This window comes from Opisthorchis viverrini (genome assembly GCF_000715545.1).
Source record: "Opisthorchis viverrini unplaced genomic scaffold opera_v5_34, whole genome shotgun sequence".
Classification (NCBI taxonomy): domain Eukaryota; kingdom Metazoa; phylum Platyhelminthes; class Trematoda; order Opisthorchiida; family Opisthorchiidae; genus Opisthorchis; species Opisthorchis viverrini.
The window spans coordinates 2,250,123-2,272,103 of record NW_008751690.1 but is presented as its reverse complement, the minus strand read 5'-3'; the positions used below and the strand labels follow the sequence as shown (position 1 = coordinate 2,272,103).

Below are 21,981 nucleotides of genomic sequence, written 5' to 3'. Positions count from 1 at the left end.
TATATATATATATATATATATATATATGTATATATAATGCCTGTGTGGGCCTCTTTCTTCAGTAGATACGAGAGCGAAGAGGAGAAAATGGCCAGCGAATTTGCGGACGACAGCTTCAAGTCACCTGGTGCGGTACAAAGTACATTTAGCAGAATTTTGATGAAATAATTTACTGCATAGTTGCTGCGTCACTAAACCTCATATTTCTGTTAATTATTATGTAAATTATTGTGGGTCTCTATCAGTTCTGCGATGCGTAAATTTACCATTAATTAAGACGTAAATAGTAGTGAAGTTTTTTTTGTTTTTACTCAAACATTTAGACCTGTCCATGGATTATTTTCCTGGCTTTGTTCCAACTAATTTTTGGTTTGATAATTTGGTAGCACTTTAGAGACTAACTTTTACTTTGGTGGGAATTAGCCCGCCAAACAGCACTCTAAACCCAAGTGGGCTTTGAAGGCGGGTATTCAAAACACAGACACCAGCAAAATACCGTATCCCTGACAGTCATTTTTAGCCATATTACTGTGTTACCAAGAACTCAACTATACCGGGATATCACTCGGAGGGGGGGGGACATCTACACGGAAGTTATAATATTTCAACCAAAGCTGAAGGAACAGGCATCAAGACTTTAAAATCTGTGTTATCTGCGTCATCAATCGGGTTTACCCTGTTGTAATCTTGCATAAATTAGTTCAAAGATTTTTTCCACAAAGAGTCGATTTACTTGTAATATTTTTTGAACAAAACATCTGGGCCAGGCCTTTCCCCGCATGAAAGGAAGGTCACGAAAGCTAACTGTCTGAGAAGTGTTAGAGTGAATTCACAAGTGAAAAATGGTTATTGTTCCAACTGGGACGTAAAGTCTATAAGCCACCATTAAGAATGTTAAGTGTGAATAACTCACCAGGAGTTCGGTACCTAGGATCACGGAAATTGACCTTATCCCACTAGAATTTATCTATAATAAACACCATTAGATTGGTTTTTGACAGTATAGATAATTTTCAGTTACAGCCTGGGTTGTGGAGCTTGCTGTCATAAAAATAGTTATTTACACGCGTATCACACATTCACACCACCATCTGGTGTTCATCTAGTTAATGGTTTCTCAAAAACCGAGTATCCCTGCTTACATACAATTAATTTAAAACATGTAAACAGCGTTATACTGATCCGAAAACCAAGAAATCAGGAGATTAAATGTTAAAGATGATTGATTATTCGACAAAAGTTTTTCGTGGTAGACTTGAACGTTAGTATAGTTTAGTGTATACGTGACCTATTGGAAACGGTTTGTTTCCCAGTAGCTGAATAAGGACAATGCAGGACATCCTCTACCATCCCTTGAACGTTAGAAATTCTAGTTTTGTTGTGCCCAGTTCAACGAACTTTCAAATATCTGGTGTAGAGGCGAGATTTTTGCAAATCAAGCAATACAGCAGCAAACTTTGCCAAACCACTTTGAATCGACGGCGGCAGAACATGTAACCAATAAACTGAATATATCAGCTGGGAGATATCAGTTTTCGCACATTGAATCACAGCTCCTTTCACCTTTCAATCCACAAAATCTCGCTGTTCATGATAGATTTCGTTCGAAATACCTTATAACCTGTCAGGTATTTTTTCAAATCTTTAGAAGTTCTTGATTTAGTTTAAAGTCCATGGAAAAACGCCACATGTCAACACATCTAACAGATGATAATTCAAAGACCCAGAAAACAGAGAAAAACTACATTCGGAAGTTAGCCATGTTTGTAAAGCACCATTCGACGCCGAGTTTAGGCTGATTGATTATCATAACCATGAAAGGGACGTATGGTGCAGGATTCACATGATTCCTCAATATCGATCACTGAGGCTGTTACAGTCTAGGATTCCCTGCCGCTTCGGCAACAGCTGTAAGGCCAACAAAATCGTATTAGATACAAATTACCGTGCTTTTAACTAAATGTCAAATGCGTTTGTAATGAAGCCTACGGTGATTCATAGGAGATGTAACTGGAGAAAAAGAACTTGTTAGACATGCGCATCATTTTTTTGCACATACAAAGGTACCTCGCTGCGTCTACACATGGAGTTGATGAAAATAGATGCCGAGATATGTGTATGCGCATTATTGGAGCAGACAGTTTAGAAAATCTCTTAGTGTATTTATTTATAGAAATGAAGAACCAATTGTGAGCACGAAAAGAGTGCCATAAGACTACAACTATATTTGTGCCATATTTTGCATTTGCACTTGAAATTTGAGACTACGTCTTTTGGTGTGCATTTGCATTCCATACAACCTAACTCACCAATTTGAGAGCTGCATTGTACGAGCAAAAAAGGCAGCCTGATTATTACAAACTCCATCTATAAATAACAAGTTACTAATGAACAACTTGTAAACTATGGGTTTTCCGATTTTATTTTCAAGGCGCCGGACTTAAGTGGGATTCGTTCTCATTATTCAAAATCTTTTTGAGGCTGTTTTCGATATGGTTAGTTGCAGATCCAAAGCAATCGGCAGAATTTAGTACTTCACCATGAAAAACACGAGACACACATCTGACATTCACTTTTGCAATGCTGTCCCAACGGATCGCACATTAATGTGTTAAAGAACAAATTATTTCTTGAGGTTTCACCCCCACCGACGAAGTTTTATCTTCTAATGAGAGATTACAGATTGCATTGACGGGATGCCGTCTGCAATATCTTTCACTCGGCAATCCTGGTTCTTATTGGGCTGCATTGTCTGACCGATTAAACCCTTATAATCTACTCACATCGACAAAAATAGGTAAATGCAGGGTAGTGCCGAGCATCAATCAACGAAAGCGGCCATGCAACACAAGGGCACTTTACAGTGAGTATTATAACAAAGCGATCAGTTAAACGAAAGAAACAAATGATTCCAGTAGTTCCTTGTGCTTGAATGACTTTTAAAAGTGCACTCAAAATGAACGTGTGTAGGACACAAACAACATCAAATGTATGTAAATGGGAACGGTTCCCATTGATGAGAAAGTGCTACATTAGCTATGTAGAATGTTTTGCTGAAAGGTATCTTGGTCATGCCCTGAAGATTACTTCTATGATGTACCTCTGTCATTTGCATCACTCTTGTGAAAGTTCAACAGACCATGTCATCTGAACAAATAGAGACCAGCCATTATCTCACATATTTTCAGACAAGCGTGGCGAGTTCATTGTGTAAAAACGTACATGAATGAGGTAATGCAAAATTAAGAACGTGGCTCAGAGGACGTTAGAACAAAACAAGATTAAAGCTGATCTAACCGGGTTAGTTAATGGGATGCCGTCAACTTAGGAAACAAAAGTATATTGTGATATTTAGTTATCACCTTAGTGTCATTATTTGGTTACTTTTCTCTGTACGGAAGAGTCTAGAAGATGGGTAGCAACAGCCTTAGCAGTTTTTAGGATTCTACTCTGCTCACAATTAAAATTAATTTTAAACAATGCTGATATGTTCATAAGGCGGCGACCGTTCCTGTGGGATTTGTTATTGCACTTGCAGAGCTACCAAATCCTGAGATCTGAAATCAATTAGGGTTAAATTTGGCAAAACGATGTGGAGACACCTGATGGTTTCGTTGATTCAGTTGAATCCGTAGGCCACAAGGCCAATTTATAGAATGCAACCAATCGTAAAATGAAAAAGACTCGCGCAAAAACTTTGTCCACTAAAAGGTATTTAACTCAAAAATTCATTTTCTTCGAAGCTTTAATGAACAATACTTCAAATTTGGGATATCAAATGATTTAATTTGAGCCTTCCCCTAAAAACCTGATGCACTTTTGTTTGCCTTTATAAGGGTGAGATTTGTAACATATTATTAAAACACGCTTTGATAGCGTCACCTAAAAGGACCTTTAACACCGCTGACTGATCTTTATTAAGGAATTCACGCATTTGGCAGCTGATTCGATAAAGGTCCTATTACAGCTTTTTGCCATAGCTAACGTCATCTGCCATTTTGATTGTAGTGGCATCAAATCGGATACTCCTTGGAAGAATAGATTATTATCACCTCTACGAATGAGGAGACGGATTGCTGCGAATTCCCGCGCGTTGTAACAACGCGACATTTTATTGGAGTACTAAACAACATGCTAGATTTAGAGGGCTCGTCTGGAAACTATGGATTAATCCTGTTTGAAAAATCTGCCCAACTATTTGCTGGAAATGCTTTAGCGTAGTTTAGACAAGTGCGCCAAAACGCATTAGTTCTGTTGCGTGAGACGGCTCCCAATGAAATGAATAAATGAAATGACGCGACAGGTACAAGTTTGATTTATAATAATGCTTTTTTGTCCCTGGCTTCTTTGTACATGGCATGAGCAGGCATTTTACTGGGTCACGTGAATTCGCATCTGTATGAATCCCTAAAGTTTGTTCTGAAAGGAAACTGAGGATGAATGTGACTCTGTTTTGAGCTTGCCAACAAACCATTCCTTCCCACTAATACAAGTTATATAATAAACTGGAGCTTCTACGCTTCCATACGGCTCCAAGTAGAACCCATAGTAATTTGGTCATTTTTGGTAGCTGTGATATCATTTAGTACGCTGAAATCGCTTCCTCCAAACTTATTGGATTAACAAGCACGAGTTAGTGTTCTCAATTTCTTCTCTACCAAGGATATACCAATAGGTGTTCTCCTTGTGTTTAGGAAGTAATACCTGTTTTGACTGGGCCGAAGAGGCTTACAATTAGAACTTTGTGTCGTTCTGCTCAAAATATTTAAACAATTCAAGGCGGCGTCGCTGACTTTCAGATTTCGTAGAGTCAATATTTTCCGTCAATAGTATTTATTTACCCGTTATATGTGGGAATAGATAGAAGACAGGTACAGCAGCATAGGTTACTATATCAGCAGCGCAGCTTTAACAGTGTCAGAAGCCAGGGTAAAAGTGGCGAAAAAACTCAACAGCACATTACACTCGTCTTAGCGAGAAAGTCTAATCAATCTCTCGATTATGATATTCGTCAACTCACTGCGCCAAGCGAAACAGACCCGTTATTTCAGTTAACGATTGACAAGAAATTGCAGTATATCTTCTAGGTCAACACGTTACTCATGGAGCTGCTGAAAACTGTTTTACATTACATTACTAATCCCACCATTTTAGAGAGTCATTATGAAGATAACTCACCATCTAGACCGTTGAGTAGCTCTCAAAGAGATATTCAGCAGCCTGGTGAGCAGCATGTTGCATTGAGAGATTATTTACGTACTCGTCTTCGACCAGAAATTTTCCAGGTTTCACCAAGGCACACAATATTTAGTGGGTTAAAACAATTTGAACGTCATTGAAAAATAGATCGAAATGTTTTCCTTGTAATTCCTTGATCGATTGTTACTTGGGCCATTTTGGTACTCGAATCTTCATCATTTCGCTGTGAAAAACAGCTCAAAAACATCATTTTTTCACAAAGACGTTGAACAATCCAGTTGACATGAAACTGTGACACTTTCTCAACTATCCTTAATAAAGTGGATATCCTAACTCCTTAGTCAGGAAATATTTGTCTGAATCACTTTTGCATAACACCGCTAGCCCCTAGAAAGCCTACTTTCACTGTTGTTGATTTACCTCTTCTATCCATCCATGTCCCGCGTATATCGGATTTAGCGTGTTACAGCCTATTCTTAATGCAAAGAAATGGTTTTGCAATACATATTTGAAGCAAGTATTTCGCCGCGTATATACAGACAACGAGAATGGCAGCATCTAATCACTTGGGTAACTTGACTTAGGTCTACAAATGAGAACAAATTGATGGAAAACGTATACAGGCCAAAAAAAAGGGAACACTTGTTCACGATGTTTGTCGGCGAAAAAACTGTCTGAAATTTGCAAAACATAAGTTAGATCATTTGTGTTACAATGTCTCCGGCACTACGGTAAGCGTAACACAACGGACACACTCCCAAAGTTTATCTGCCATACTAAACCAACGGCATAACAAAAATATCTGGAAGCACAATATGTAAATGAGAAAGGCAATAAGTTTACCTTGTTTTAATTTATCCTAAATGCCAGTAACCCAAACTTTCTGCTATTTTTAGTGTGTGATGCCACACCTGGCCCCAAAATACTTGTAACTTTTTTCATACGTAGTAAGATAAAATCGCTAACAGTACACAAATGGTATAACCACATTAAGTAAGATTTAGCAAAGCCCAAAAGATAGTCCTTAAGGAAGGACAACAAAGTTAGAGTAGGTGGATGACAGGGGAATAGTTGTATTGCTCTAAAAATCCGAAGGGAGAAATCTGAGTTCGTTCGAGCAGCACTGTATCGGCTCAGATCGATAGCAGGGCTCTCCAAATGTGGGCAATCCAACTTTCCCAAGTGTATTTTGACTTTGAGTGATTCTCGTCGAAATATAAGTTGGACGACGCTGACTATGCTTCAATGTGAAACGCAGAATGTAAAAATGAAAAATGTCCTTCCAATCATAAATATTAACTCTGGTTGGAAAAGGCCAGTGTCTAAGACGAACGACTCACCCTTTATACTCCTGTGAAAAAACTCGGTCTATTTTACTGACGAATTTCAGTAAGTTTTTACTCTTGCTTTCTCTAGTGGGTTTCGAAAAGTTATCGTCTAATGAAGACTTACTTGATTGCTGCTTTGTCTACATAGCTTGAAATTTGGCTGCGGACGTTTCCGTACCGTGCTGTCAACCCATCTAATGGGGGACGTTTGCAGTTAAATTGCTAAGTATAACAAAAGAGCGACGACCGTAGTCTAGCTGGCCGGAGATCCTTCTTGTACTGATCTCTCCTTGAGGGCATATTTCAAAATTTAATGACTTTTTCGTCAAAACACCTAAAAAAAGAAAGGTCGTACATAACACTGTATCATTTCTCTCGTGTGATTTCAGATGCTCTGGCTATTTTCCCTACTGCCAACAAACAGTTTTCAAGCAATTTCGCATGGGGATGTTATACTACAATGCCTATGTGCTTTTCCCCCTGGACAATATGTCCGAATGCGCAAGTGTATGGCTAACCGTACTCCTCGCAATCGAGCGCTACATGGCCATGAGTAAGTTGCGCTTCCGGTCAACTGGACTTACGGCCAACGGCACATCACGATCCACAGAAAATATTGCAAGGAAACATGGCCCATTGTGTTTGAACTGTGGAAGTGCCCTCGCCAAGTGCCGCTCGAGATTCAGATCAACCATCCGTTTGACTTGCCCACCACAAACATTTATTTCTCGTATCAACTGCTCGCACTCAATTGTCCTGGTGACTACACTCAGTGTGGTGTTGCACGTACCATATTTTTTTGTGCAAATTGTTCAAGCACTCCCCAGTCGGTCTGTCAACCATACCACTAGCAATAATTACACCAGTCCGCCAACAAAGTTGACTATTCAACTAACAGAATTTGGACATTCTGAAGTTTACAAGGCCCTCTCATGGATCAGAGTGGTGTTAGTGCAAGGCATACCGCTGGCCTTTTTGTGTGTTGCGAACTTTTGCCTTTTCCACTACATTCAACTGGCCACCGTTCGTCGTCAACAAGTTTTGCTAGCTCTACCACAGACTCAACAAAACCGCAAACGGAAAGGAAAGTTTAAAGCTCATAAACAAAGTTGTCGGACTACTCCGAGCTCCAACGGTGGATCAGCCTCGCGATGGCATACGGCACAAAGAAAACTAACCAGTCTGCTTATCGTGATTGTTGCATTGTTCCTGGCCGGCCAGATACCGCAAGCTTTTGCCTATGTGGCTGTGTTTGAAATGTTTGGAAGTGACTGTACACGTTGGAGTTGTTGTCAGCCGTATCAAATCTATCGAGCAGTAACAACTACTCTGCGATTAACCACCTACGCTGTGAACTTTCTTGTCTATCTTCTACTGAACAAACATTTCAAACATCAGCTGAGGATCTGGGTATTATCTCACTTTGCCCCGTGCGTTGGTCCCACCAGATTGGCTGCTCCATCCACTACGGCGATTATTTCAAATGCACCCAAGTCACACTTATTTCTGAGAGGTCCCCGATTAGCACTGAGTGCAATTGACGAAAGGGCGGAAACTCCTAAGTGGCGAAAACACTTATGCGTTCAAGATATACCTTCTGAAGCAAGATCTTTGCCCCTAGCCCTTGAGTACAAACAAGATACATCTGTTTCGCAATATTTACACTCTGTCAGTATTTCAAAAAACAAGGATTTATTTTCAAATACTTCACAAGATTTAACAGCATCTATTGAAATTCCTGTTACCAAAACTATCGATACCTTTGCGGACAAAACGAAACCAATGAACAATCCAACTGGATATCGCTCAACGTATTGTTCATGCACACTGGAAAGTCACAAGCAAACTGAGATATTCTTTGGAAATCATTACGTTCCGTCCATATCAAAAAGTTTCCAAACATATTTTTCGTACGATACTGTCACAAAGAAGGTGACAATAGACCGGCATCACCACGACCCGACACAAAGTACACATGGCGGACGGTTTTCGAATGACATGGATCTACATGTAGCCCAGTCTTCCTTCAACCCATGCTCCCCTCTTGATAGACAAACACATTTTTCCACCAACAGCGTGCGCGCCAAAACGTATTTGCCACAGCCTACAAAGCTACCGTCTTCTAACTTATTACTAGAGAAAGCAGAGAACCAGAGTGACAGGAAGAATTTAGCTCAAGTGAACAAAAGTCTTCGGTCTACAGATTCAAGCTATTCCCTGTATCAGTTAGTTTCGTCCCTTGTTTACGAGGAAAGCGATTTTGATGTAATATCGGTAGACAATTCAGCTGATCCAGAAATATTTGTGACCAACACAGCTGTATAACCAATTGATGCACTTACAGGTATCGGAGAACAACAGTATATTTTGTATCTTGTACAGCGCATTTTCTGTTATCCAGGGGTTTTTTTAATAATTTACAAGATTCATTCGTGTCAACTACTTGATACAAAAACAATAGTGAGAGAACAATCATTACGAATATCCAACCTTCTTTTCAATAGTATGTATGTGAAACCCGTACGTACAACGAGCAGGGCGTGTAGGCTAAAGTCGAGCAAGCAGTAGAGCAACTGTATACGGGCTTAAAGCCGGCAATAGCAAACATCAAACTTTGACAGTGCTCAGATTTACATTTGAATAAGCACAACAGAGCTTAACTGCCCCACAGTGCACGTTGTGTTTATTCGATCACAGTGTATCGCGCGTCTGAGGTCATGGAATTCACATTGGCCGAAAGGCGGATTCGCTTATACAGCTAGCCACACTCTGTCACAGATCATTTTATCGACATTCCGATGCAGTTATCAAAATACGTTCTCATTGAGAGCATATTCCCTAGCGTTCCGTGCATTCACCTAAGTGAAGGATATGGAAGGCGACTCTATGGCACGATTCACGGAATGCCTACAAACCCAAATCAAAATTTGCTTTATTCGCCAGAAATTGGATGCTTGAGACAAACTAGTGACCCTTCTCATTTGGGTCATAACACCTCTGGCCATATACGTCCCTCCTGTTGTTTGTCTTGTCCGTCCGCCATCGAAGCATCCCTGTCAACACTCATGTTGATTATGATTATGGCCTTTTTTTCTACTCGGGAACTATTTGTTACTCTAAAACTCAGGAATATGTTGTTCGTTTGAAAATTGAATGCCATCTGGTATCTTCTCATATGCTGTGAAAAAATGCAATCAGCTATGCTTATTATTAGCAGTGAGTATCGCCAACAACAAACATTAATAAGATGGTAAAAAAGTGAGTAAACCATGTTGTTACCTGCCACAAATATTTTGGAGCTTTTCATCAACGCCGAAGACTACATTTCGACGCAGTGTCACTCTATTTCGCATCAGGTCGGGGATAGTCACTTGTTGGGCTCATTTAGTCGCTACTATAAGCTCTACTTGTAACAAAATTGATTACAAAACTGGAAAGGATTTATACAGTGCGTTATCCAGTGACTTGGCGTATTCGCCAGGCTGGAAGGCAACTAAAATTTCGCAGAGAAAGCCATTTTTCTTGACCTGTCGTCATTGGTTGACATAACGAAACTAGGTCCACTCACCACCACCACCTTCATTTTCAATCCCCCATGGCGCTAAAATAATTCCGTCATGTTGTTGTATTGAAATCTTTAATCAAGAAATACCACATCTATAAAAGACTGTGGCTATCCGACCAAAAGTAGTTCATTTTGGGCAAGTCTCGTTTCGGACAACTTTTGTTTCTTATACTTCAACGTCCCTTTTCTTTTGGTAGCCTGTTCTACAGTATTGAATAAAAACATGTCGATTTCACCTAGACCTGATATACACATCAGTGTGGAATGAATGGCATAGTCAGAGCACAGAAACACAATAGGCCACGTGCGCATGATCATCGCCATAAAATCTCCTAGCAGCTGAATTGCGGTCGGCATGAGGTGAAAGTGTGACTTTGAATTTATTCAGTCACTCACTAGACCTCGAGAAGCTACTCCACGCATCACTACTAACCGGTTCATAGAATTCGCCGTCGCGTTTCTAACGTACCAACTGTCTGCTAAAGATCAGGGGATCAAACGGGCAAGGGCAGCGTATAAATAAATCTACATGTATTTTGTGTGGACATACTTATGGCAGCAACTTCCATTTGACGTGAATAGGGCAACCAATAGGGTTTTCTTTCTGTTTCTCTTAAATATTCATTTAAACAGCATAGCAAATTGGATCGAGCGATACGAAGTTTTGCCACGCGAAGTGCTCTTAGTAGTTTGTTATCCTGTCTTTGTTCTCCTTCCCGATTATTTATCAGCCGGAAGCATCGCACACTCCAATTCCCACAACCACATTACGTAGCCACAAATTTACTGACTCTCTAGGGATTGGTAGTTAAAATTGCTTAGCTTTATTTAAAGAATGTCATTTTATTTCACACTCTGGAACTCATTTTGGAGCAAACTAAATTTGATCCATCGTGGGAAGGATGAAAATTTCGCAAATTGCTATAGCTTTCTATTTAAGAAATCGTTAGCCGAAGAGCACGTAATGCCAATTGTGGGGCTGAAAGCTGAGTGTCACTAGGTCTTGTCCAGGTGCGATTTATTCATGGCAGTGATCAGCCACTTTTGACCGACCAGAAGCATACCGGGTTTGATTTCCATAGGGAGTCATGTGGTCGAATTTGTGGCAGAGTAATCTCGAACCAGGATATAAGGGCACTGCAAGGTCCTTTGTCTATTGGTATGGCTTCGATTAAATCTTAGGATTGGACTGAGGCCACTGTATTCGCATATTAGTGTCCAGTTTCTTTACTAGTGTTCATCTTTGGCCATAGAAACAGGTCCAACTCCTGGCAGGGTAGCCTGTGAACGCAATGTAAACTCACACTTAATGCACAACATCACAAAATGCTGTTTGGTCTGTCTAACCACGAAAATGAGCCGACCAAACTGTGCATCTGAAGAATCGTAAAAACGTTCGTCCTCTCTGATGGCCCTATATTAACTTGGATGGACCAAGTTCATGATGGTTCTGCTAATGCAACTTCTCTAAGAGACCAATGTGCTGCAGCCAGTGCTCTTCAAAACGATTTCATTGGTGTTTCAAGGGCTATTAACTCAGTAAACATGCTAGGCAGCGGTGAAGTCAGCCATGTTTGCAGTTGACTTTCCAACCAACTTTCCAACCCGACGGCCACTATGTTGTTGTGTTTCGCTGTTGGACAAATCGAATTTTTGGGAAATAAACCGCATGGATGTGGCTGTTGTGTGCGTCTTCGGGGTTGCTTTTCAGATGTAGTCGTGTGTGGAAAATGAAACCTTCACACTGTCTAGCTGATAACAAAGTAAAGGAGAATGGCTCTGTACAAAACCTGCATCTAATAGTCTCTCAAAAATACGCATGCCATTCTTGTTACTAATCGAGAATTCTTACAATATGCATTTTAACTCAGCATTCATCTGTCCAACGTATGCCGTGTTGTTATTAGACCATATATTAACAAATATACACACGTATTTCAACATCTGTAATGGTGTCAGATTCCGGCTGGAAGCACCGGCACAGACGTCCAAATGAGATTCTTTTAATTTTAAGATTACTAGCTACAGTCAATTTAAAAAATCAGACTAAAAATGAATCCTTGCAGCTTTGTTAGGGAGCTCCGCAAGTCGGGTTTCTTGTTTTACCAAGTTAAATAACTGACAGTGTTTTCTTTTTTGAAATTGCCAGGTCATTTCCAAAACCTTTTAGCTAAAAGAGAACCAGCTATTTCGAGGACTGAACGGCAGTTATCCTAACTTTTCTAGGGTGAAAACTGCGTCGAAAACATACGCTGCATGTCAAATGCTTTTCAAGGGACTGCAGGTTTACTTCAAAAGCGTGGTATAAGTACGGCCTAAGAAAAAATTACATGGGGAACCATCTTGCAAATAAAGCAATAAACAAGTACACCGAGAACTTTCGAGGACAATAGAGATTTGAAAGTTTCAAATTCTTTGCTTTTTGTGGAATACAACCACAGAACACGTCTAAGCTCAAAGAAAAATCCATCAAAAAGGTAATCGCAGTATTTAATAAAAAGCCGAACACGGAAGGACCATGCCAAGCTAAAATTGGGAAGTACGCAGATAGACGTTCCGCAAACCACTCGACCAGGCGCAAGAAAGGCACCATGAAGTGCAACGACCCATTCAGAGCAAATGTGGAAAACTATGCAAAGTTGGAGATAAACAGATAACTAAATTGTAGGCAGGAGGATACAGTATAGCTTGACCCAAATCGTAGAGGTATGGTTCGCACAGACTAATTACACGCGCGAAACGTAGACCACAAAGCAACACAATCGGCGAAAGTATTAGCTTAACTTTAAGCACGATGGATTGCAAATTTTAAACGCTTTAGATCTTACTTGTAATCTCTAAAACCTAAAAAGCACCCAAGAAGGGATAATTTTATCACCAAACTTCTCAGTGCTGTCTTTACGAATGGTTGCAGACTGGTTACAATTCGATTTCGAAGGTTGGCAAACAGATCTATATCTACCTTACATACCAACATATTCTCCGGCTGCGCTTCTAAGTTTACATCGTGCTGCCTACCGCTTCGAATAAAAGGCAACTTTCTGCCTTTTTACCGAGCCACTATTTCGGGTCCTAGCAATCGGGATTTTCGCTCGTTTGAATGTTGTGTCTACTTCTGAAACATTATCGGTATCTATCATACAGGCGTCTGTTGACAATCGGTTGATCTATCGCTGCGCAACGTTTCGCTTTTGACACGAAAGCTTCGTCAGACCAAGTGACTGGTTTTCGAGGTTGATCGAGATTTAATGTGGAAGGAGAATCAATCAGCTAAGTCAAGCTTAATCTTTGTTGGGCATCGGCCGAGGGATTTTTGTGTGTTGGGGTGGGTGAACAAGTGTTAGGTCGATGGGGAAACCTACATGGGTTTGGGTTCAGCCTAGGGTCTCGTTCTTCAGGTTCGGTCCATTTGATGGTCCCTCCTGAACGTCATTTGAACTTTCTGTCCGTCTGTGTGGATGAGCTAGTGCGTGAGCTAGTTGTGCAAGAGGGTTGCTGTGAGCTTATGTCTGGTTTTGCGACTTCCAACCCAACCCCTAGTTTTTGCTAATGATCCTACGTGGATTGACAACAACAGTCACGTGCTAACTCGGCTTAACTAAGACCGCTTACCATACGCTCAACAGTTCCACACCCTCGATTCTATTCACGCTGTGATGCTTAGTAATTTCCAACGCCTCGGCTGTGGCGTGAATCTCAGTCCCCGTCTTAAAACTTCCACATTCTCCAGATCTATTCTATGTCCCGGGTCTAAGGCATGTGCCACCATCGCTGAGACTTTGACCAGTGTTTTGTATTCCTCTGCATTCCTCGGTGGTCTGTTAATCCTTCTTTTATGCTCACCAATTGTGGTGTGCAAATCCCTGGCAGTTTGTGCTATATAAACCTTAGTGCAATCGTTGCAGTTAATTTTATATACACAGTCCCTAGTCCTTTCAACCGGCAAGGCATCTTCCAACTGCACCAAAACCGAAGCATGACTACTCAGTCCGTTCCAACTATTTTTCCCCTGATGAAAATAGCTATTCACTTTTTGCATAATGGACCGACGAAACGATAAATAAAAATGAAAGTTTACTACGAACAATTTTTCTGACTGTTATTGGTGCCAAGTTCCCGGTCATGTTACTTTGCTTGAAGGAAAAACGACAAACATGAATTTATGTTGTAGACTTGACATAAAACTGAGCCGTTTCTTCGTACTGTGCAAAACATTAAAACTCTTAGGGTTTAGTTGGTGCGCACAACCAACAACAGTTGTTAGACTTCCCATCTAGTGATAATCTATAATCACCCTGACTTATTCTTTGCTCTTAACTACTAACCAATCATCAAAAATGAGGGTTACGATGTTCCTCACCATTTGATATGTTACACTAGGCTTCGAAGTAAATCGTGCCACAACATAAAGTCCAAACCCAGAAACTTCACACTGAGTATATTTCGTCAACATTGATTGACACGTCCAAATTCCCCCACATATGATGGAAAATTTCCCACAAATCTTTCGCTTTATAACCCACTTGGCAGTCTGATGTTTTCATTGTAGTCACCATTCAAATACAAACCAATACATAATCACGTGACGCTACAAATGTTAATCCGATGGCAGCTGACGTCCATTAGTGTCATTCGTACAGCTGGACGACATACTTTGATTGTTCGCTGGGAGCATTCAAAATCCAACCAACGCTGATAATTTGGAGCAGTTAAACATTCCGTTAAAAAAATCGGAATTTAAAAGAGTCGCGCAATCAGTTTCACTAAACATTTGTTTGTGGAAAAATCTGTCAGATAGATTTCGGCAGTGGACTGAGGTGAGTGGTATCAATCAGGTGATGCTTCCGGTGATGTCTAGGATTGGATATTGGGTATACCATTGACATCTTCAAGCGCAGTTCTACCATGTATCCCATTACTCCATTTTACGGTCTTTTTGGCAAACTGGAAACATATTCCCTACGCATTTGGCACGCAAAAGACGTTTGGCAGTCTGCTATAAAAAACCATAAACGTAAGGAATACATCCCCCTAGTCAGACACTGATAAACGAAAAAAAATATTTTCAGGAGGGACCTTGAATGCAACCTGATAAATATTATGACCTTTAAATTTGCTAAACGCTGTAAATTCTATGAAGAGAAAACAATTTGTCCCTCATCACCGCTTCATTGAGCTGCATGAGAGATATCGGGAAGGTTATGCCCACTTTTGGCGAGAAATTCAGTTCCAGTCAAAGGTGAACACTCAGTGTCTTTCCGTGAGGAATTCCTAGCTTTGTTAGCCTGTGTCTTCATGAATAACTGTTCTTCTGTGTCCACCTAACCTCAGCAGCATGAAGGGAAAACAAGCTGTTGTTGTTAGTTGTTCTACTGTTTCAAGGAGGAAAGCCATTTTCGCTGAGTGTTTATTAGCAAATGCCAACTAAACGGTTACGAACAATTGGACATGAATTAAACTCCTCATATGTGCCTTGTTTTCAAAAACTGACCATTCTCACGCGTCCACTTGAACTTTCGTGGATATTCATTCACAACCACACAGTCGTAAACGAACACTGCAAAGCGGTCTTACAACATCCGTACTTAACCCCACCTTCCATTGGATAAGAGGCGGAGTTAGGAGAAAACCACATACTACTCGTATGTCTCATCATTGGTACCCGCCGTTGCACTGGTATCGGGATATCAGCTTCAAATAACAGACCAATTCTCCATAACTATCGTAAATTGTACCGACAGTTCGCATGAACTTTTACGTGCCTGGCATTTCAAACTAGGCACTTAGTCTTTATTTCAATATTTCAAAACCTGCGCTAATTTCCTGCTCTGAAGATCTGAAAACCTCGTTTTATTCTGGATCTAGATTGATAAATTTAACGTCCTGATTGATTATCGGGTTTGCCTTGCAATAAATGATGGACACATTCGGATTTACCTGGTTGTGGTGCATAAGTTTTTGTGGAATTTATGGAGCTTATGGTGCTTACTTAAACGCATAGAAAATAAGCTTGAACCACTCTGCAGACGGCAGTCAAACAGGTACCTTGCTTAAGTCACAGAAATCGTTGATGGGAGTTGGACTTATCAGGTGACACTCAACAAGACCCTCATGATGCCTATCATAGGATTGTTGCAAGATGCCTGGAATGTAAAACTCACATTCTTCCGGGTAAACGTCTGCAAAAGCTAATGAGCTTTCCAGGGGTCTTGAAATAAAATTACAGAAATCTGAAGGAAGAACAAAGATGTCATTAAAATTGGGTGATGCTGTCTAAATTTTAAAAAGCTTGGTGTCTAAACATCTTATCTTAGGAAAGCCAGTTAATTTAATGTTACACCTTTGACGCCGAGCCAGGTACAATCTGTCTTGATAAGAAGTCCACTATTCCTAACAAAATCTGTTGTCATTCTGGTCAACGTTTGCCTCGTATTCTTTTCTTACTCATTTTTGTCCGCGGGCATAACTTTCAAAATAGTCACTCTGAATAGCCGATAAGTTGATTTGTTTATGGCAAAGTAGGAATAACACTTGAGGAGTAGTGATGCGTTCCTTTTCAAAAATTAACTGTAAAACGGGATGCTTGTATTCCGTTCTTATCCTGCTTGGACTATCCAAGATTCAGTAGGTACCTGCTGATAGACTTTTGCTACCGTATTTTCACTTACACGAGTTCCGAGCAAGCTGCGGGAATTCTGATTTTGACCTTCGCTAATAAAATATGGTGGGTATGCGATTGCACACCGACGCATGGGGACACAAAGCACGGAGCTTAGCTGCAAGAAAAATATTCCTAGAAATGCAGGACAGTATTTTTACTTCTTTTTGTTTACCAGCCCTCTGGTAAAAGAAGCATTCAAGGACACATTCTGGTCCTAATGAAGTCATTTCTTCTGGATCCTCCTATGGAAGTTCCGCCCTCTAGAACGTAAAAAAGAAATGAATCCCCGCCCTGTAAACGTACGAACAGAAGCACTGCAGTATAAATACGATTCGTACACGAAATTCACTTAATTATCAGAAGTCAACTCAAACTCGTTGATCTCATATTCGTACCACTGTGCTTTAAAGGACTTCATCTATCTCAGCATAGTTATTCCAGTGAGTCTACACCAAAGAGAAAGGCACTGGAATAGAGCTTCCCTATTAATGCTTGCCAATACCTGAAATTAAGCCCGTACATCTGAAGTACCACGTGAGCACATCAAAACTATCGCACTGACGCACGAGTTATTACGCCGTCTGAACAGGCGAACGTAATCAAATTCGAGTGCGAGTGACTAGCCCAACCGCCCAAGCGACAACTCATTAACCGTCTTGGGCATGTCGGTCGATTGTCGAGGCGGTCCCAAAATGCTCGCGTGTTGGTAGTATTTCTCCGAATATATTCTGTTGTAATAGTAATAGTGATAGTAATAGTAATAGTGAAAGCATGTCACCCAAAATTAATTAAAACGACCGAGGTTACTAATGTGAAATTTTCTCTGCCTGACCAGAAGGTACTGGAGTATCAGCACTGCATATTTTCATTTGCCACTGAACTTATCCAATTTTTTCGAGAAACGGGGACCGTCTTTCAGTTGACAGTATTCTTGTTTTCTCAACAATCTCTTATACACATGCTGTTGAAACCACATGCACTGCCTCTATACAGGTTACCTACTCGTGTGACTGAACGTTTGACAAAAAGTAGAACTTCAGCATACAAGAAAAGTTCTTCCCTGAATGGATGTCAAGAACAGGTGCTTTTTCGAATTACGGACTTTTATTTTGCACAGTCACGAGTTCAAACATCTCAACCAACCAGAAGTAAAACGGTGAAGTCCACTTTTGCAGCTTAACTTCCATAAAAATCAAGTTAACATCAAACCATATGGAACCGCATGCAGGACAGTGTATTTGGTCCACATCGCTAATCAACTACCACATGTTAGCAGCGGTGTGCAAACCTGTATTTGGTTGCAGAACGTCTCATGAGTTTTTCCACAAATGTGGAAGCAACTGCATAAGGCTTCCCCATTTCGACGTGGGCTGGCTTTTTTGTACCACCTAATCTTATTTATCATTTGATTCCATCCGGCATGATACTAAATAAGCGCATCAATCTGAACCAGTCAAGTGAGATCGTGCCGTTGTTCTATAATTATTTTGTTAGGATTGGAAGACTGGAAGAATCTAGGCCAAATTAAGGAAAATCAATAAAACAATGTGTTGGAACAGAATTACCCACTCACGTTTTCAGGCGCAGCAAACTGAGTAGAGCCAACTGAATGGAGAATCCAATGAAAAAATCTATAATGATCATTGCAAAATAAAACTATTTTCATTTTTGATGTTTTTACACTCAAGCTAGTAGTGATAGGAGCCACCAGCGGAAAATAAAAAAGGCTGAAATTGGAATGTTCAATCACTTTGGAGAATGCTTGCTGTTTAGGGAAGATTGCATGTGAGCTTTTGGCCACTACAGACGCCTCTATTTATACACAGAAGAATTGGTGGCATCGTGTTTGGAGCGCTCAAACAGAATGATCGCTCCATAAGGCGATGTTTCTAATATTAAAATAAAATGAGTCACTTGTAAGCAAAATATACAGTGGCCAAACAAGCAGTTTTGCCCACTGAAGGTTCTGGACCTCTTATAGGAGACAGTAAAATGTAAGATGACTGTGTGCGTACGACAATCAGTACATGGCGGTATTTCAGTGCATAGGTGTGATCGCGCGAGGCTTTTCCGATACGGAAAGCTCTTCGTTTTTAAACCGTACTCCGTATGTCTCAAAAATACCAATAATCGCCGAATGTTTTATACAGATGCCTGTGAGTTCCTGCATCTGGCTGTGGTATAATGTATATGGTGAGTTGCTGCAGGCCCTGATGCGCTCCCATCCTCTCAGTCCAAATATCGACGAGTAAATCTTGGTCGATATTTGTCCAAATTATTCGCCTTTATCCGAGGGACAGAGACTGCCCAAACCAACTGGCACCAGTCCCAATTTTCCAAAACCGTGCTCACTGTCAGTGTGACAACGACAGATGAATTAGCCTAATCCCAATGGTAACTAAACTCTTTGCGTCCTACGCTTACGTCTTACGAAGGCCCTAGAAGAGGAATCCGAGCAGGACGCCGGCCTGGAAGATGCTGCATGGGCCACATTTTCACAATTCGTGGAGTGCAATCACCTGCTTATAGGCACTCTAGGAACTTTGTTTTCCTTGGCTTCAGGAAAGCGTTCGGTTTTGTAAACTGGTAAGTTCTTTTCAGCATGTTTGCGCAATCAACCAACAAAACCAGCGTTTTGTATTTACATACTTATGGACGATTAAGATAGTATGGAGAACTCTCTGAAAGAGTTCCTACAAGCAGTGGTGTCCGACAAGGATGTCCATTTCAACCATTTTTCAAGTTTTCGTTACTGATGAGGTACCGAGGCAAACGGTGGAAGGTCTACAAAACCTGAGTCTTCAGATGTATGTGGGCAAGATACTTGTCCACACTGAATATGCAGAAGATACTGTTCCCATTTTCAAAGAAGTGCTGGAAACACAAGCGTTACTAGAACAGGTGAACAAAGTTATCCAGTCCTTTGTCATTTGCTTCGCGCCCAAAAAATGTTATGTCAAGTTGCAGGGTGTACAGTCTCCTAACATGCCTGTTAGAACCCGAGAAGTAAAATGGGGGGTTGTAGAAAACTCTACGAATCGTCGAGTTTGCAAAAGCTCTGCCAGTAGTATGACGTACATCGTAAACTGCAAACGCCGAAGACTAGAATCGCGCTTGCTAAGTTGCGCTACGCGTGGAGTCAAAAATACATCTTGCTAGGTCTCAACTGATGAATGTATTAGACTACAGTGCGGGTTGTATTGTACAACGGCCGTGGAACCTGATCAGTGTTTGAAGGAGAACGTGAGAAGTTTTCAATTCATTGACCACTGATTCCCCCTGCGGATACATATTGGAGTCGGTGGATTCGGATTAGTCGATCAGGGGACTGGTTGGGTGTAAAACAGACGGTACTTCAACCAAAGAATACATCCAGTGCCGTAAGCTAAGCTGACTGGCTCATGTTTTACGCATGCTGAGCTATCACTTGCCGAGAGAAACGCTGGAGGTGGACAGGATTCTACAAAGCAGAATAAAATGAAAAATTGTACAAAAATCTAGGGTGTCTTTGGGTTTGTTAGCCTTCTGGACCGTGGTTCTAGTGATCCTTCCAGTGCTAGGTTCGAGACATTGAACGTTGTGGCGACTAGCCGGTATCAATGGCATTTTAATGCTTCTAGGTTTGATCCAAACTGTCTCACGGCATGTCTGAGGTGTGGGCACAACGGGTTCTCGTGGAAAACTAGCCCTAGTTCCCCTTCTTCACCCATTCCTTCCTTCTTTTGATTAAAAAGCTTTATTGCAAAAAATTGACAGTTTTAAAGCAGTGAAGCGCAACTGTTTCCATCTAATGTTGTCAGTAATAGCAATGCTTATGACACAGTTATGCTTATATGTATTATTGTTCCCGTTCACAGTAATATTTTTCATTTTTCTTTGTGCTACCAATGTGACAGTGGCTACTGCTTATAAGGCATACGAGCAGTATATGGGTTTTAGTGGAACTGCTTTGCTGTGTTCGTTTACAATTCCTTAGTAGTAAATGAACATCTACAAAAATTTAAGAAGACGGGTGAGCATGTTTAGTGAGCAGTATAGGGTTTTAGTGGAACTGCTTTGCTGTGTTCGTTTACAATTCCTTAGTAGTAAATGAACATCTACAAAAATTTAAGAAGACGGGTGAGCATGTTTAGTTTTTAGAAAGAAGGTGAATATGATATGGATACCTGTTCAATAGTTTATGACCGTTTGCTTATAAATGACTTCGCGTCGAAGGGCTTCTCTCGTTACATTTAGTGCCGTGACCAGGATGCGGATGAAGATCCCGCGGCCACAACCTTTGAGAATGCGGATGTGCGGACCTCCTTGGAGGATTCCGAGAAGGTCACGGAGGTGTCTGGACTGGAGTCCGACGAGGGTAAATTGGTGGCACTGCAGACCCTTCTCAGAGGCCGGCGAAGGCGGCCCTAGATGTGGCCAGTAGTGGCCCTCAAAAGGTGGACTGGGTTACTGCGAAGGAAGCTCTTGCAGAGGAGTTTTAAAAGCCAGCTGACCGCCAGGTGACTATGTGTCGGTTCAAGACGGCCAGCATGGGACCTGGATGCGACCCGACGATGTTCTTTGTCAGCCTACAGCAGTCGCTGGATTGGGCTTTCCCGGGACTGGGCGGAGTGTCGGGCCAGGAGCTGCCGTCTGACCAGTTAGGTGGTGTGCAGCCTGCTCTTGGCGATCAATTGTGGTTGGCGAGAGCAACTGGCAGTTGAGTGTGGCAGAGTTCGTGCCTCTGGCACGGTAATTGGTCAAAGCGCCACTGGCCACATTGCAGTCGCAGAAGAAGAAGGATGACTCAGCAGTGGAGGGGCTGCAGAGCAAACACGACCATCTAGCCAAACAGCTTGTAGCCATCAAGACGGAATTATTCCAGGCACGCTCAAACGATCCGGTACTAAAAGTATGGCATGCCTGGCCATCAGAACAATCAATGTGGTCGTACCCGACTACATGTGAATAATAAAACTTTGAATCACACCTCCTTTTCTTGGTGGATTTCGACTAGTGCGATGACACAAGCTATCGCACAGTCCGATATTGAGATAGACGGGAAGAGAAAGCTGTGTCTGAATGATACAGAAGCAAGAGTGTCGCTGAGACGGAGAGCAAACGAAGCTGAACGCAAACATTGCGCGCTAGCCGTGAGAAAAGTGAGTGAATCCCGACTGAAGACTGACAGATTGTCAGTGCACTCATTGCATTCAATGCACCTAGACAACATGTCATTGCAGCAAGAG

The 21,981-nt window shown here is 41.2% G+C and overlaps 2 protein-coding genes across 2 annotated transcripts in view; one reads left to right on the top strand and one right to left on the bottom strand.

Annotated features, from left to right (window-relative positions):
* Positions 1-21,598, bottom strand: part of T265_02700 (hypothetical protein) — a gene marked incomplete at both ends in the record, with an annotated part of 72,934 nt that extends 51,336 nt beyond the window's left edge. The window contains 2 exons of the mRNA XM_009167002.1: positions 16,761-16,868; positions 21,326-21,598. Coding sequence (XP_009165266.1) covers positions 16,761-16,868; positions 21,326-21,598 — 381 coding nt within the window. The remainder of the gene's footprint in view (positions 1-16,760; positions 16,869-21,325) is intronic.
* On the top strand, positions 6,969-8,852 carry T265_02701 (hypothetical protein; the record flags this gene model as incomplete). The annotated part of the gene is made up of 1 exon (XM_009167003.1): positions 6,969-8,852. One exon carries the CDS (start codon positions 6,969-6,971, stop codon positions 8,850-8,852), a length of 1,884 nt encoding a protein of 627 aa, XP_009165267.1.
* Positions 21,599-21,981: the final 383 nt, after the last annotated feature.